The sequence below is a fragment of the Scyliorhinus canicula genome, chromosome 6, assembly GCF_902713615.1.
Source record: "Scyliorhinus canicula chromosome 6, sScyCan1.1, whole genome shotgun sequence".
Classification (NCBI taxonomy): domain Eukaryota; kingdom Metazoa; phylum Chordata; class Chondrichthyes; order Carcharhiniformes; family Scyliorhinidae; genus Scyliorhinus; species Scyliorhinus canicula.
The window spans coordinates 163,487,157-163,504,346 of NC_052151.1; the positions used below are offsets into that span (position 1 = coordinate 163,487,157).

The 17,190-nt window shown below is 43.6% G+C and overlaps 1 protein-coding gene and 1 long non-coding RNA gene across 6 annotated transcripts in view; one reads left to right on the forward strand and one right to left on the reverse strand.

The window, feature by feature from the left end:
* Positions 1–228: 228 nt before the first annotated feature.
* The window catches only part of LOC119967623 (glutamate-rich protein 1), a 90,146-nt gene continuing 73,184 nt past the window's right edge, over positions 229–17,190 (reverse strand). For 2 of the 3 annotated variants that reach the window (XM_038800398.1, XM_038800397.1), the window contains one exon: positions 229–3,022. In XM_038800398.1, coding sequence (XP_038656326.1) covers positions 2,864–3,022 — 159 coding nt within the window. In that variant the 3' untranslated portion in view covers positions 229–2,863. Of the gene's footprint in view, positions 3,023–16,793; positions 16,967–17,190 lie in introns of those variants that run through there. The other variant, XR_005461030.1, reaches the window with a different exon arrangement.
* The window catches only part of LOC119967625, a 59,715-nt gene continuing 56,144 nt past the window's right edge, over positions 13,620–17,190 (forward strand). For all 3 annotated transcript variants that reach the window (XR_005461032.1, XR_005461031.1, XR_005461033.1), the window contains exon 1: positions 13,620–13,924. This is a non-coding gene — a long non-coding RNA (uncharacterized LOC119967625). The remainder of the gene's footprint in view (positions 13,925–17,190) is intronic.

Sequence of the window (17,190 nt, forward strand, 5' to 3'; positions counted from 1 at the left end):
ATCAGGATTATTTAGAAATTGAGCAACAAATACTCACACTAAAGGCCTCATAGCAACACGTGAAAATTAAAGCATTCTTGTTTAGCCTGCCTCACAGTTTGCCTTTAAAACAGCGGTCTACATTTATCCAATTACCTGACTTGTAAAAAAAATTGGATTTTAAATAAAGGAAAATGGTAAACACATAATTTGTTAGCAGTAAGAACTAGAAAGGCAAAGAACTAAGTGTTTTCCTGTATTATTAATTTTATTTCATATTTGGAGCTCAGATGATACACAGCATCCTGTTTATGCCATCATGCTGCAGGGTATTCCTAACTCAGGCAATGCAAATAATAGTTATTCAACCTTTGGTTCTTGTTTCCTCATGACATTTTGGGTGAAATATAGATTTTGTTGCGGTAAGCTATTGTGTAAAATAATGAAGTAAAACACAAAGATTGTTTTACTGCCTCACAGTACCCAGGCAAATTAAAATATATTTCTGTAAAAATTTGCTTTTCTTTCTAATTGTGAGGTTGAGTTGTCGTTTATATCTTGCAATTACAGCTTTCCATCTCCAGGTGTCACTAGAGGAACTTGATGCAAAATTGAACTTTTGTTTTTACCTTGTAAGGTAAAGTTTTGCATCTTTCTGCTGCTCTGTCCTCTAATTAATGGTGATTACTCTTTTTCTGCTATGCTTTTGCTGCGGTGCTTTGGTTCAGTATTTCATGATCTGGAGTTGTTAATGGCTTTTAAACAGAAAGACAATTAAATAGAATCATAGAATTTACAGAACAGAAGGAGGCCATTCGGCCCATCGAGTCTGCAGGGCCCCTGGAAAGAGCATCCTACTTAAGTCCACACCTCCACCCAGTAACCCTACCTGACCTTTTTGGACACCAAGGGCAATTTAGCATGGCCAATCCACCTAACCTGCACATCTTTGGAAATAGCAGTCAAATCTACCATTGCAGAGCATTATATCTCTATGCCTCTGTTTACATTTGAAACTATATTGTTAATGGTTGTTGGAAAATGAAATATATGACTGAACAATAAAATCTGAGGCACCACAATCTTGCAAACCCACATAAATTTATCAGCACTGTTACTTGTTAACAAAAGTTTAATTCCATGTAACAATTGAATACTAACAATGTACATCTTTCTGATAGTATCTTTGAAAAGATACAATGGTACATATGTAATGACAAACATTTAAAAAAAAATCATAATTCACAACACATATAAAACATAACCCTTAAGGAATAAAAAAAACCACACGACAAGTGGTCCAATGGTGGCGAACAAGATAAATTAAATATAGCATTAAATTAAAGGAAAAGGCATAAAATGTTGCCCAAGAATATTAACTCCAGGGATTTGGAATATTTTAGATCTTAGCTAAGAACAGCCAAAAGAAAATTGATGGGAAGAGAGAAAATAAAAGATGAGAGTCAACTCGAAAAATACATGGAAACTGATTTTAAAAGTATGAAAAAAAAGGAAGAGATTCGTGGAAGTAAACATGTCATTTACAGGCAGGCAGTGAATTATAATGGAGAACAAGGAAAAGGCAGAGATATGAAATACATTCCATGTATCTGTCCTCACATTGGGAGACACAAGAGACAGTTCAGATAGACTCTTAGAGAAGGGTCTAGTGAGATTGATGAACTTTAAAAAAAAACAAATCTTACTGGAGAAATGAATGGCACTAGAAGCTGACAAATCCTCAATACTTGTTGTTGGGTTCTAAAGGAGGTGGCTACAAAAATAGCAGATAGATTGGTTTTAAACTCCCAGGATTCTCCAGCTTTTAGAATGGCTTCCATAGATTGGAAGGCAGAAAACGTTAATCTGCTATTCAAGAAGGGGCAGGAAAAATAGGACTTGTGGGATTGTGGACAATACATCAAAGATTAGTTAACAGACAGAAACCAGACAACAGGAATAAACTGGATATTTTTCGTTTGGCAGGCTGTAACCAGTGGTGTACTGCAAGGATAGGCACTTGGGCCTCAGCTATTTATAATCAATATCAATAACTTAAATGAAGGGACTGAGTTCAAAGTGTTGAAGTTTGCTGATGTAGGACAGTCTTGCCTTAGAGGGAATGCAATAAAGGATCAGTACATTGGTTCTTTGCAGGAGGGGATGCTCCGATGAGGTCATTTAGAAGGCCATTTCAGACCGAGAGGAGGTGAAATTTCTTCACTAAAAGGTTGTGAATCTTCGGAATTCTCCACCCACGAGTTGTGGATGCTCAGTCATTGAGTCTATTCAAGACAAAGATCAACATATTTTTGGATATTATAGGAATCGAGGGATGGGAACAGCGTAGGAAGGTGGAGCTGCGGTAGAAGATCAGCCATGATCTTATTGAACGAAAGTGCAGGCTTGAAGGGCCAAATGGCCTGTCTCTCCTCCTTACGTTCTTATGGTGCATGTGGCCGACCAGATCTCAGATTTTTCAGAAGTTGATGATAAAAACAGGTTGTCATGTTTTTTTTGTAACATTTCTTCAATCCTTTATGGATAGCAAAATGGAATCATTTGGATAGATTTCAGACTTTGCATCGTCATCATGGTAAATGATAGCATTTCCGTATGGCATACTGCCTCCATTTTCCATAATTAACTTCAATATGGCATTGTCTTAGTTTCAGCTTCAAATATATCTTTACAGAATTTCAGAATGTAATGCTCTCCATAGGTTAAAGGTCGGTTGCCTTTGCCAGGACAAAACTCAAGTGGAATTAATTAACAGCTGTTTTGGTGTTTTAAACTTAAGACATCAGGCACAATCAGTCAACATTTGCCATCAATTGCAATGCCATCTTCTTTGCTTTGTGAACATTCAGTGTCTGCATCTTTATCAGGCTCCTGTTTTAAAGCTAGAGATTGATTTATGTTGAAGATGCATTTGCCGTGTACTATAGTAGGACATGCTGAAACCTAACAGACCAAGAAGTAGGGCTGTGCCATGCATCAATGTGTCTGTGCTGCTCAGTGTCACTTTGCCAGCAGATCGTGTCTAAAAGACAAAAAAAGTTGCAAATGCAATCATTAGTTAATTTTATTGCACTAAAGTTTAAAGGCACTTTTAATTAGAATTTAAAAAATAATTAAGCACAGTTATATTACAAGCAACCAGTTTGAAATAGATATTTGTTCAGAATGATGAACAATGAATAAGTTCCATTCTTGGTGGGAATCTGGAACTCACTGCCTGAAGGGTGCTCAGTCATTGAGTCTATTCAAGACAAGAGGTGGGAACCCTCACAACATTTAAGAAGCATTTAGAGAGCACTTGAAATGCCAAGTGGACACCAATAGTGGACGCCAAGGCTATGGACCTTTGGATGAAAATATAATAATAATAATATAATAATCTTTACTGTCATAAGTAGGCTTACATTGCAATGAAGTTACTGTGAAAAGCCCCACACTCCGGCGCCTGTTGGGGTACACAGAGGGAGAATTCAGAATGTCTAAATGACCTAACAGCACGTCTGTCGGGACTTGTCGGAGGAAAAAGGAGCACCCGGAGGAAACCCACGCAGACACGGGGAGAACGTGCAGACTCCGCAAGACAGTGACCCAGCCGGGAATCGATACTGGGACCCTGGCTGTGAACCACAGTGTTAATCACCGTGCTGCCCGATAGGTGCTTGATAGATAGGTGCTTGAAGGCTGGCGCAGACACAATGGGCCGTAAGGCCCCTTGCTGCGCTGAAAAAGTCTATGACTCTATGTCAATAGATAGTGAGAGTAAGCGAGCAATCAACTATAGATTAGCATAAAATTAATCATCTATGGTGTTTCATCACAAATGCTGATTCTTCACTGTTGATTTAATCATGCAAAGACACAGAGCAAATCTGGTGTACCCACCATAACCTCCACTGCTGGCAACTGTCAGCAATAATCATTCAAAATTCAACAAGACCAAATATTATAACATACAAGGTCGTGAGTGAAATTTGTAAAGTAATTATTTAGAAATTTATTTTCAATTTTTCTACAAATAGCACACAGTAAATCTAATCCTCCCAACAACATGGGCCATTACCCATGCATATCTCTAATTTTACATTAATTATTTCACATGAGCCATTTATGTCCCTTCAAATTGAAAAAAAAATTAACATCTAAAACTTTGGGACCTCTAATAGGTAATCATTGAAATCACAAGCACTGATTGGTTATTAATTTACCATGGTGAATTAAGATGTAACTGAACCATTTCTAAAAAAACAGAAACCAAGCTCTAGGTTGGTAGTGTTGCCCGCTGTTGGTGAGTGTTGACTGATTTTATAAGCCAAATCTGGTTATCATCAACATCATTTTGCCTCTGCTTGTCAGTTGTTTGCACTGTACTAGAGCTTTGGAATGATCTATATTTCATATTATAATTGGGGGAGGCTCATGGCTCCAGTCTATTCATTTCATAAAGTGCTGCAGCTTGCAGTCTAGAGCTTTGTAAACAATAGTTTATGGTTTTGTTATTTCTTTGGGGCAACAATAATCATAAATGCTGCGCCATATTGTCCCTGTTGACCTCTGAGAGGATGCAGAGACTTGAAGACATCGCACCGGGATACCACTGGGCAATGCAGAGGTTTCCTAACAGAATATCACGCATTTCAAAAAACTCTGGTTCAACAAGTATCCCAAATTTAAAGCAATCTATATTTTTGTGAAACTATGCTTGATAAAAGGTTTTTAGTTGTTTGCAAACATATCCTACAATTGTGTCAGAAGGGTAGAATGTGATGCAAGGTCACAGCAGTGTGAAATGCACTCAATGCATTCATTTGATCAGCTGCTACTTAAGTCACTTGTTTGCCTTGGGCCTGCTCCAGGTAATCAATTTATTAATTCAAGTGAAAATGGAAAAAACAAGTTAAGGTTAAAAGATTTGTCTGAGTGAAAAAGACTTCCCCGTTGGAATGCCAAATCAATTTTTTTTGAATCTCAAACAGGGCTTTACTAATTCTATGAGTAGAAACACAATATTATGAAAACACTAAGGTTGATTTACATAAGAAAACGCTTCAAAGAAATTTGAATGGTGAGACTAAACTGATGACCCAACTGAAACCAGCGAAACCCCAGGGAGACAATTTGCAAAATAGCTTAAATATAAAAGGATCCCTTTGCGATCAAAATAGGCACAAAAGCTCGCAATGTTGATGCCCAAGTTGCAGTGAGCCATCTCAGAAATAATGATAAAATTCAGCCTATGTTGAGGTCTGTTGTGTATTTGTGCTTGCAGACTTTTGAGCTAGTCCTCGGGGTACTCATGCAGATGGAGATGCTGCCTCTCGATATTGCTTGTAACTATGGACATGAACTCTTTAAGCACACCAGCTACTGAGGGGCTGAGAGAAAATTCCAAGGGCATCTCCACAGTGGCACTAAGCAGATGGGCAGAGTCATCAAGTAATTTCTGGCACAGAAATATAGTCCTCCCTCTGATAATATTAGGACGCATGCATTAGTTATACTTCCTCATATTGCCCCTATTTTGATCTCTGGTGAGAGCCATTGACACAAAGCATTATTTAATCCAGATCCACCAGAAGGACTGTTTAGGTATAAGTATCACTATCATTCAAAAGTGAGGGGATATTATGCCCATTAAAAGATTTTAGTTGAATTACACTTTGCCAAACAAATAATTTCTTAAAAGGGAAAGAAAGGGCAGCACGGTGGCCTAGTGGTTAGCACAACCGCCTCGCGGCGCTGAGGTCCCAGGTTCGATCCCGGCTCTGGGTCACTGTCCGTGTGGAGTTTGCACGTTCTCCCCGTGTCTGCGTGGGTTTCGCCCCCACAACCCAAAAATGTGCAGAGTAGGTGGATTGGCCACGCTAAATTGCCCCTTAATTGGAAAAAATAATTGGCTAATCTAAATTTAAAAAAAAAAGGGAAAGAAAATTTCTCAATCTCTCTGTCAAACTACACGTCTTCTGCAGTTTTTCACAAAGGTTTCAAGACGGAAGGTGAGCATCCAGCAGAGGGCAGCAGAGCAGAGCTTCTGATTGGCTGCTCCGGGGAGATTTGCATACGTGCAGTGCGGTCAGCGTAAGTTGAAGGTGGTTTGTGAAGGGGCTGTTCTCGAGTGACAGCTTTACCCGAAACACTACTTACGTAGTGTCTCCCACCCATCCTCCTCCTCTAACCAAAAAAAAAGCTCTGTCCGTTGGATTGCTAAACTAACAAGTTTTTTATTTTTCAGTAGTTGGGAAGTTAGTTCAGTGGGAATGGAGGCTAGGGCAGTTGAATGTTCCTCCTGCAGAATGTGGGAGGAAAGGGTCACCTCTCGTGTCCCTTCTGACTACATCTGCGGGAAGTGCACCCAACTCCAGCTCCTCGAGAGCCGCATTAGGGACCTGGAGCTGGAGCTGGATGAACTTCGGATCATTCGGGAGGCGGAGGAGGTTATTGAGAGGAGTTATAGGGAGGTAGTCACACCTCAGGTAAAAGAAGAAAGTAGATGGGTTACCGTCAGGGGAGGCAGAGGGAACCGGCAGGCAGTGCAGGGATCCCCTGTGGTCGTTCCCCTCTATAACAAGTATACCGTTTTGGATACTGTTGCGGGGGACGACTTACCAGGGGTAAGCAATAGGGCGCAGGTCTCTGGCACAGAGTCTGTCCCTGTTGCTCAGAAGGGAAGGGAGAAGAGGAACAGAGCACTTGTCATTGGGGACTCCATAGTTAGAGGAACAGACAGGAGGTTCTGTGGGAACGAAAGAGACTCACGGTTGGTGTGTTGCCTCCCAGGTGCCAGGGTTCGTGATGTCTCTGATCGTATTTTTGGGATCCTTAAGGGGGAGGGGGAGCAGCCCCAAGTCGTGGTCCACATAGGTACCAACGACATAGGTAGGAAGAGAGATGGGGATTTGAGACAGAAATTCAGGGAGCTAGGGTGGAAGCTGAGAGCTAGAACAAACAGAGTTGTTATCTCTGGGTTGTTACCCGTGCCACGTGCTAGCGAAGTAAGAAATAAGGAGAGAGAGGAGTTGAACACGTGGCTACAGGGATGGTGCAGGAGGGAGGGTTTTGGTTTCCTGGATAATTGGGGCTCATTCTGGGGTAGGTGGGACCTCTACAAACAGGATGGTCTTCACCTGAACCAGAGGGGTACCAATATCCTGGGAGGGAGATTTGCTAGTGCTCTTCGGGGGGGTTTAAACTAATTCAGCAGGGGGATGGGAACCTAAATTGTAGACCCAGTGTACAGGATGTTGAGAGTAGTGAGGTCAGGGATAGGGTTAAAAGTTCGAAAGAGGGCACCGGCAAGCAGGACGCTGGTTTGAAGTGTGTCTACTTCAACGCCAGGAGCATCCGGAATAAGGTGGGTGAGCTTCCAGCATGGGTTGGTACCTGGGATCTCGATGTTGTGGCGATTTCGGAGACATGGGTAGAGCAGGGACAAGAATGGTTGTTGCAGGTTCCAGGATTTAGATGTTTCTGTAAGAACAGAGAAGATGGTAAAAGAGGGGGGGGGTGTGGCATTGTTAATCAAGGAAAGTATTACGGCGGTAGAAAGGACGTTTGAGGACTCGTCTACTGAGGCAGTATGGGCCGAGGTTAGGAACAGTAGAGGAGAGGTCACCCTGTTGGGAGTTGTCTATAGACCTCCGAATAGTCCCAGAGATGTAGAGGAAAGGATTGCAAAGATGATTCTTGACAGGAGCGAGAGTAACAGGGTAGTTGTTATGGGGGACTTTAACTTTCCAAATATTGACTGGAAATACTATAGTTCGAGTACTATAGATGGGTCAGTTTTTGTGCAGTGTGTGCAGGAGGGTTTTCTGACACAGTATGTAGACAGGCCAACAAGGGGCGAGGCCACATTGGATTTGGTACTGGGTAATGAACCCGGCCAGGTGTTAGATTTAGATGTAGGTGAGCACTTTGGTGATAGTGATCACAACTCGGTTATGTTTACTTTAGCAATGGGCAGGGATAGGTATATACCGCAAGGCAAGAATTATAGCTGGGGGAAAGGCAATTATGATGCTATTCGGCAAGATTTAGGAGGTATAGGATGGAGAAGGAAACTGCAGGGGATGGGTACAATCGAAATGTGGAGCTTTTTCAAGGAACAGCTACTGCGTGTCCTTGATAAGTATGTACCTGTCAGGCAGGGAGGAAGTTGTCGAGCAAGGGAGCCGTGGTTTACTAAGGAAGTTGAAGCACTTGTCAAGAGGAAGAAGAAGGCTTATGTTAGGATGAGACATGAAGGCTCAGTTAGGGCACTTGAGAGTTACACGTTAGCCAGGAAGGACCTAAAGGGAGAGTTAAGAAGAGCGAGGAGAGGACACGAAAAGTCGTTGGCGGATAGGATCAAGGAAAACCCTAAGGCTTTCTATAGGTATATCAGGAACAAAAGAATGACTCGAGTAAGATTAGGGCCAATCAAGGATAGTAGTGGAAAGTTGTGTGTGGAATCAGAGGAGATAGGGGAAGCATTAAATGGATATTTTTCGTCAGTGTTTACACTGGAGAAAGACAATGTTGTCGAGGAGAACACTCAGGTTCAGTCGACCAGGCTAGATGGAATTGAGGTTCAAAAGGAGGAGGTGTTAGCAATTTTAGAAAATGTCAAAATAGACAAGTCCCCTGGGCCAGATGGGATTTATCCTAGGATTCTCTGGGAAGCCAGGGAGGAGATTGCTGAGCCTTTGTCCTTGATCTTTATGTCGTCTTTGTCGACAGGAATAGTGCCGGAAGACTGGAGGATAGCAAATGTTGTCCCCTTGTTCAAGAAGGGGAGTAGAGACAACCCTTGTAATTATAGACCTGTGAGCCTTACTTCGGTTGTGGGTAAAATGTTGGAAAAGGTTATAAGAGATAGGGTATATAATCATCTTGAAAAGAACAAGTTGATTAGCGATACTCAACACGGTTTTGTGAAGGGTAGGTCATGTCTCACAAACCTTATTGAGTTTTTTGAGAAGGTGACCAAACAGGTGGATCAGGGTAAAGCTGTTGATGTGGTGTATATGGATTTCAGTAAGGCGTTTGATAAGGTTCCCCATGGTAGGCTATTGCAGAAAATAAGGAAGTATGGAATTGAAGGTGATTTAGCGGTTTGGATCAGTAATTGGCTAGCTGAAAGAAGACAGAGGGTGGTGGTTGATGGCAAATGTTCATCCTGGAGTTCAGTTACTAGTGGTGTACCGCAAGGATCTGTTTTGGGGCCACTGCTGTTTGTAATTTTTATAAATGACCTGGAAGAGGGTGTAGAAGGATGGGTTAGTAAATTTGCAGATGACACGAAGGTCGGTGGAGTTGTGGATAGTGCTGAAGGATGTTATAGGATACAGAGGGACATAGATAAGCTGCAGAGCTGGGCTGAGAGGTGGCAGATGGAGTTTAATGCGGAAAAGTGTGAGGTGGTTCACTTTGGAAGGAGTAACAGGAATGCAGAGTACTGGGCTAATGGCAAGATTCTTGGTAGTGTAGATGAACAGAGAGATCTCGGCATCCAGGTACATAAATCCCTGAAAGTTGCCACCCAGGTTAATAGGGCTGTTAAGAAGGCATATGGTGTGCTAGCCTTTATAAGCAGGGGGATTGAGTTTCGGAACCACAAGGTCATGCTGCAGCTGTACATAACTCTGGTGCGGCCACACCTGGAGTACTGCGTGCAGTTCTGGTCACCACATTACAGGAAGGATGTGGAAGCTTTGGAAAGGGTTCAGAGGAGATTTACTAGGATGTTGCCTGGTATGGAGGGAAGGTCTTACGAGGAAAGGCTCAGGGAATTGAGGTTGTTTTCGTTAGAAAGGAGAAGGCTGAGAGGTGACTTAATAGAGACATATAAGATAGTCAGAGGGTTAGATAGGGTGGACAGTGAGAGTCTTTTTCCTCGGATGGTGATGACCAACACGAGGGGACATAGCTTTAAATTGAGGGGTGAGAGATATAGGACAGATGTCAGAGGCAGTTTCTTTACTCAGAGAGTAGTAGGGGTGTGGAACGCCTTGCCTGCAACAGTAGTAGACTCGCCAACTTTAAGGGCATTTAAGTGGTCACTGGATAGACATATGGATGAAAATGGAATAGTGTAGGTCAGATAGGCTTCAGATGGTTTCACGGGTCGGCGCAACATCGAGGGCCGAAGGGCCCGTACTGCGCTGTAGTGTTCTATGTTCTATGTTCTAATTTATGCACCCGCTTTTAAAATATCTTTTTTGTTGAAGGTTAGCTATAATACTGATCTAGGTCCCAGAGGATTGACATAAAATAAAACTCATGTTGTCTGCACAGCAGAACACCCAAAAGCAATGGGCTTAAGAACATAAGTCCTCCAAGCCTTCTCTGCCATTGATAAAAATTTCTACCTCAACTACACCGTCCTGTATTATCCCCATATCCCTCGATTCCTTCACTTTCTAAAAAGCTATCAATCTCAATCTTGAATATTCCCAACAACTAAGCAACCACAGCACTCTGGGACAGAGAATTCCAAAGGTTCACAACCCTTTGCAAGAAGACATTTCTCATCTGTCTTACTCTGAGACCATGACATTGAGTTTTAGAATAAAAGCAAAATATTGCAGATGCTGGCAATTTGAAACAACAAAACGGAGAAGATTACGTTCGAGTTGAGGGGGTCAGAAGGGGGTTTCAAGGGGCATTGGAGGCTGCTCATGACCTTGTTTGAGAAGCTGTTCATCACGTGGGGGGGGGGGGGGGGGGGGAAGAATAAAGGGGAAACACTGTACAAACTGTGGACTATGTTTTGATGGACTATATTCTGTTGATGTTGTGTATGTTTGGACTAAAATATCTTTTAAAATAAAAATTGTGCATTTTAACTTCTGCAGCACAGTAGACTATGCACACTGTGAAAGGAGTAGTAGCTAACCTTGGAGAACACTAATTAGTTGGACTTTCAGTCCCTGTGGACAGGAATCCTCTTGTGGGTCCCCGAGTCCCCACTGACTACGGAAATCTAGTATTCTACATTATAGGAAAACTACCGTTCTTATTGATTTTGCCAAGGGCTATGGGGATAGGGTGATGGGAGTGGTAGAGTTCCCATTCGGAGGCTGGTGCAGACCCGATAGGCCAAATGACCTGTTTCAGAACTGCAGGAATTCTATGATCCTATCAATAGTTCTGTTTCGACAACAGAATTGACCAAGATATAATGTCGGTTTTTCTTTGGCACACTGTCAGACAAAGGGGGCGGGATTCTCCGATAATGAGGCAGAGTATCGGCACCGTCGTGAAAGCCATCGCGTTTCAGGCCCTGAAAAGGGGCCAGTAGTGGGGCCGCGAGAAACGCGGTTGGTGTGGCGCCAGAGCCAGAGGGGGGGGGGGGGGGGGGGGAGTTTGGGACACCACGTTGTACCCGACCCACATGGGCAACACACCTCCCTGAGAGCTGCAATGGCGTGGTGCTCAAGGTTCCCAACCCAGTCATAATGTTGACAACATCTGCGCGTCTTGATGCTAACCGCCTAACTCTGATGCTTTCAGCCCCCAGGTGGTCCCCCCCCTCCCGCACGACAGGGGGACCACCTGGGGGCTGCACCCCCTCACCGTCCATGAGCAGAGAGCTCTGGACCTCGCTGGGGGAGACGCCACCTGGGAGGTAGCACCATGCCAGGTTGGAGGCGCAGGAACAAGTGAGACTCCCCTGCGATTCGAAGATTTAAATTCTCATGATCATTTGAATTCTGGAAACATCAGATTAATTTAATCACCAATATGACCAGACAACAGGCTGGCATGTCGCTCCTGCGGGTAACCTTGCCCGCCCTCACCATCGCGCCCCCCCAACAGCACGGTGGCATCATTTCCTCCACCCCCCTCCTCTTTCCACAGCCCCTCCTCCTTTCCACAGCCCCTCCTCCTTTCCACACGCCCTTCTCCTCCCTCCACCCCCTCCTCATTTCCACACCCCCTGCTCCGTTCTCCACTCCTTCCTGCAGCCCTTGCTCCTTCCTCCTCCCGGCCTTGCGGCATCCTTCTCCGAGAACCCTCCCACCGCCCCCCAGCACCGGCCATGAGCACCACCTCCTGCTGCCTACGGTGAGGCCGGCCACTCACTTCCTTCCTCCACATCGTCAGCCAGCACAACTGGCTAACGAATTTATTTACCAGGGTGAACGGTGACGTCGGGACTTCGGCCCATCCGGCCGGCTGAATAGCGGGGGGGCTCGGAGAATCGCCGTACTTAGTACCTCGGGCGATCTCCGGGAGGTGCGGTGCCGACCTTGATGACGCCGTTCTTGCCGGTTGGGAGAATGGCGGAACGGAGTCGGACCGGCGCCGCGGGAAAAAATGGCGTGAATGGCGATTCTCCCATATGGCGCGGCATGGGAGAATCCCGCCCAGGGTGTCGATTTGAACTCTATCTTCCAATGAAAATGGTGCAGACTGAGGTCAAAATAGTCCAGGTAGAGATGTGTTCTTACTGGAGAGCAGAGAGTTTCTCCAAATGATGGGAGCATACTTATATTTTGTTTGAATTTTCTCAGAGCAATTCTAACCTGAAGATACCTTAGATGATTGACACCTGGTAGCTTCAGCAATACCTTCCTGGATGATGCTGGAAATCTAATCTGAGGGGTTGTCTGAAGCGAGTCTTGTGTTATTATGCCAATAGCTAGGTGTAATTTACTCGATTTTCATAGAACTGGATGACAGTCGATACTGAGGATATCACTGTACCAATCTGTAGCAGTATTCTTTTTGCATTGATCAACTCTCAGCAGCAAGGGACATAAGAGGCTCTCCAGTATTGACTGTGAAGTCATGGAGTCCTCCATGCTGATAGGCGCTAATTTGTGATGATCAATGTTAGTGGGATTTTCTAAACCTGCTCACCTTATCACAGGGGAGGAAGTAATGGTGCACCTGTTCTTTATGGATGTGCTTTATGAATCCAAGATATACCTGTCATAATGCTTCTCCATGTTGGGTGACAAGTAACTTTTAAGGTGGTTGCGAATGAACTATTCAAAGAATTCAAAGCCTTTGGGATATGTTTTTACAGGGCAGCACAGTAGCAGTGGTTAGCACTGCTGTTTCAGAGCGCCAGGGTCCCAGGTTCGATTCCCGGCTTGCGTCACTGTCTGTGCGGAGTCTGCACGTTCTCCCCGTGTCTGCGTGGGTTTCCTCCGGGTGCTCCGGTTTCCTCCCACAAGTTCCGAAAGACATGCTTGTTGGGTGAAATGGACATTCTGAATTCTCCCTCTGTGTATCCGAACAGGCGCTGGAGTGTGGTGACTGGGGGATTTTCACAGTAACTTCATTGCAGTGTTAATGTCAGCCTACTTGTGACAATAATAAGGATTATTATTATTAAATGCTCACCCAACTAAACAGGCATATTGTTCCTCTTTCCCCAGTGAAAGCAATTGTATTGCAAAGGCATATTGTGTATTCAAAGTCCAACTGGAAATTTCCAGCTCATGCCAATGTCTCTCTTACACAACTGTTTGTTTGTTTGCTTCTGTCTGCTCTATTTGCTTTATACTTAATGATTGAGTGGAGCATATGATTGGTCACTAGCCACCAGGTGACCTACAAAATCCAGGAAAGGACAGCTAGTATTATATTTCTGGATGTTTGCTGCCCAGTGTTGGTGCCTTAAACACTTGTGAAACACAACAAAGAGAGACAAAAAAAAACCCAGGCAGACAAGATTAAAGAACCCATTTGTATAATCTAACCCATGTTGCAGAGAGGTGGTAGATTTCGTCCAAACCATGGTGCGAGAGGTCCAACATGAAGAAAACAGAACTTTCAGCGATAGAAAACTGGAGTGGTGAAACTGCATAGGTCCAGGGGTCTTACACAAAATGGAAGCTGCAAACTCATGGAAAAATTTGATCTGTTCAGCATATAATCTTCCCAGAATTTATCAGGCATGATTGTACTCCTAGGACATGTATGGCGAGTGAAGGTGAGTTCAGCACATTATCAAAAAGTACCACAACCGATAAAGAATTAAAAGACAACATTGGATTTTAGCAGCTGTGTTATTTACAGCCACCAGCAATCTTGTCAATTATCATTGGTTTAGAGTGGATGGATAATTGTCTGTTCTTTGTGAGATAAGACATTTTTGATTATTAATAGCATGGCGACTTTGTGGGCGGCACGGTAGCACACTGGTTAGCACGGGTGCTTCACAGTGCTAGGGAGTCGGGTTTGATTCCCAGCTTTGGTTGCTGTCTGTGCGGAGTCTGATAAAGATTACTATTACCTGTACTATTATTATTGTGGCACTATAAACAGGTTTATAATGTGGTGCTTAGCAGTTATTTATGTGTAAAAGTATTCCAAATACTAATTGTAATTCTTGTTACATTTCTGTAGATGAAGCATTCATACAAAACTACAACTTAGAGCCTGATTCTCCCCAAAAAAGTTAATTTGTAGCGGGTTTTTCAGGGACTTTCCCAGCAGCATTACCGGCGAGTTCCCCACCGCTATTCACTGGCACTTAGTCACTTTTTTGGGTCCTGGGGAGGTTCTCGCTGGTTTAGCCCACACTTTTAGCACTAGGGAGCTGAACTCAGAGATCGGGCCGCCATTTTGAAAGGTTCCCCCGATCTCTAAGTGAGCTTGTGGGTCCCCCACACACTCCACCCATGGACAATGTCACACCCCCACACAGGTGGGCACTACCCCACACTCTCCAAATGAGGACACTCTGTTATCAGGTCTCTGGGGGCCCAACCTCTTCAGGCCCCCCAAGCCCCCTTACAGCACCCCCTTCCTTCTAGGATTCCCCACCCATCACTCGCCCAACCTCCCAGTACTTACCTGCCCTGCACTCACCCACCCTTCAAACCTCCCCCCACCCTCATTTCATGGTATGACCCCCCTTGTTGCCTGACCCTTGGCAGTGCCACCCTGGCGCTCAAAGTGCTCCTGCTGGCAGTGCCAAGGTGCCAGATGGGTAGTGCCAAAGTGCCCGCATTCCAGGGGGAGGGCCAGGGGAGCCATTCTGCACTTACCGTGACCACCCTGGGGTCTCCGCTGGCCCGATGCTATTCCGCCTGGTCCACTTTTGTGTGGACCAGCACTGATCGGTGCCCGGCTGCAGCCTCACAGGGGAGACCAAGGAAACGTGGGAGGCCACCGAATCCCGCGCAGGTAGGTCGTAAGTAGGTGTACGACCTACTTCCACAAGAGTCATTTGGTGTCACCCATTTGTAGCGAAGCTCCGACTTCGACATCTCGCGGGACTTCGGAGCATCTTGGGAGGTGTGGAGCCTGTTGGGAACCTCGCTGGAGGCCTCTCCCAGCAGTCTCTGTCCGCGATGCGCACAAGCGATAGCCGGCATTCCTCCTTTTACCAGTACCAAAAAAACCGAGACTAACTGATTAGTACAGCACAGATTAACCTTCCATGATTGATTGTTGACTCTTGCTGTGTGCAAAATAACAAGTATTGCACTGTAAAAAGGTTTTTGCATATGAAGCGTTTCTGATGTCCACATACAATGAGACGATTCTGAGTGACATGAAAAATGTAGCATTGAATGGAAAAATAAATAGGTACCAAATGAGTTAATTTCCCCCACTTTTACTGAACTGTCTACAGGCGACCCAACTTGGCATCAGCTACCAAAATGAAAATATAAGATCCAAATTTAGGAGTGTTTCAGTTACTAGTTACAGTTGGATTAAGGCAACCACTGGAGTTACTGCTGGAAATGAATATTAATGTACAATTCAGGTAAAGGATTCCACCATATTAGTTTGCCATTTTTTATTTTAAAAGCTAACTGACAGGATGCACGCTTTTCGGATTTTCTGTTCCTATTTCAGATTTCCACCAGTCACAGTTTTCTTTTCTCTTTAATTTATCACTGACTGTATGTGAGCTATCAACCGTGACTATTCTCTTTCCAAATATTAAGCCCTCATCTATCTCTGAGAGTCAAAGAACACCTGAACAGCTGCTGTGAGGAATAACTACATAGTGAGAATTACAGTGTTAAACTGAGAAGCTCAACAGAAGGAACAACATGCATTCCGAATATTATCATTGTATTAACGCTATCCAGTCCTGACTGCTATTCAGTCAAATAGTGATTTTGGAAGCACTATTTATGATGCTACACAAAAGTACGACCCTATGCATTGTAAAATTCCAATTTAAAAGATATTTTATCTGTAATACCTTTGCTCCCACCATAATTGCCTTCATTTGTGTTCACAAATTGCTTAGCACTTCAAAGTACTAGTAACCACAAGTTTTGTGATTTCCTTTTCAACATTGAAAGCTGTGGTGCTTTTATGTTGTGATATTACTCAAAATAACAGAAATTCTTTAAAAAGTATCAGTAGTGAATGACATGCAGTGTTCTGTTAACAGTCTAATATTGGTGGTTTCTTATGTGCACTCTGGAATACCTCATGTAGAGAGCATCAAGAATGCCTGAATGCAGCAAGACATTTATTTTGGATTTATGATTATTTTGCAACATTTTCTAAATTTTAGTAAATGGATCTCAATGATCCAGAATAAAATATATTTTACCTCCTTTTTGTGGGAAGGAGAAGTGAGGGGGAAGAGAGAACTTTCAAAATGCTCAGCCAAAAGCATCGGGAAAAATATTTCTCAGATCACTGCATCTCCTAAAAACTAATTTAATTTCTTAAGATGCATTTTACTGCTGCATAAATTGGCTATGGGTGCATTTGAATGGCAAAAATACTGATATCACAAACTAAAAGCACACTTACAATAATAGAACACGCTGACTTGAAGTTCAGACAAATCCTTTGCACTAAAAACATCCATTTCTAATGCTCACCTGCAACAGTCTGATGTATCCAGGTATCATTCGCAGTGGAATAAACATTTTGATTAAGTACTTCTTTTTTGATGCGGTTGAGCGATTGCTGGTTATAAGTTTGATATTGTTTGACCCTGCAGTCTACTGCTCAGCATTCAATGGCCTTTCTGAGCTCCTTATATACATGCTTCAGGTAAGGATAAACTGGATAAATTGCATGAGCTGTCACATGTTATCAATCTGGGTGCTTATATGTTGGCAAAAGGCCATGAACTAGAAGACTAAGACTGTCTGCAATGTATTTGCAGAGATAGGCTCAACCTTATCAGATTTTACACAACGCTGGTGAACAGATTAAATCATAGGACACGGTGGTTTAGAGATTAGATTGTGCCCAAATGCTGGTGTAGTATCA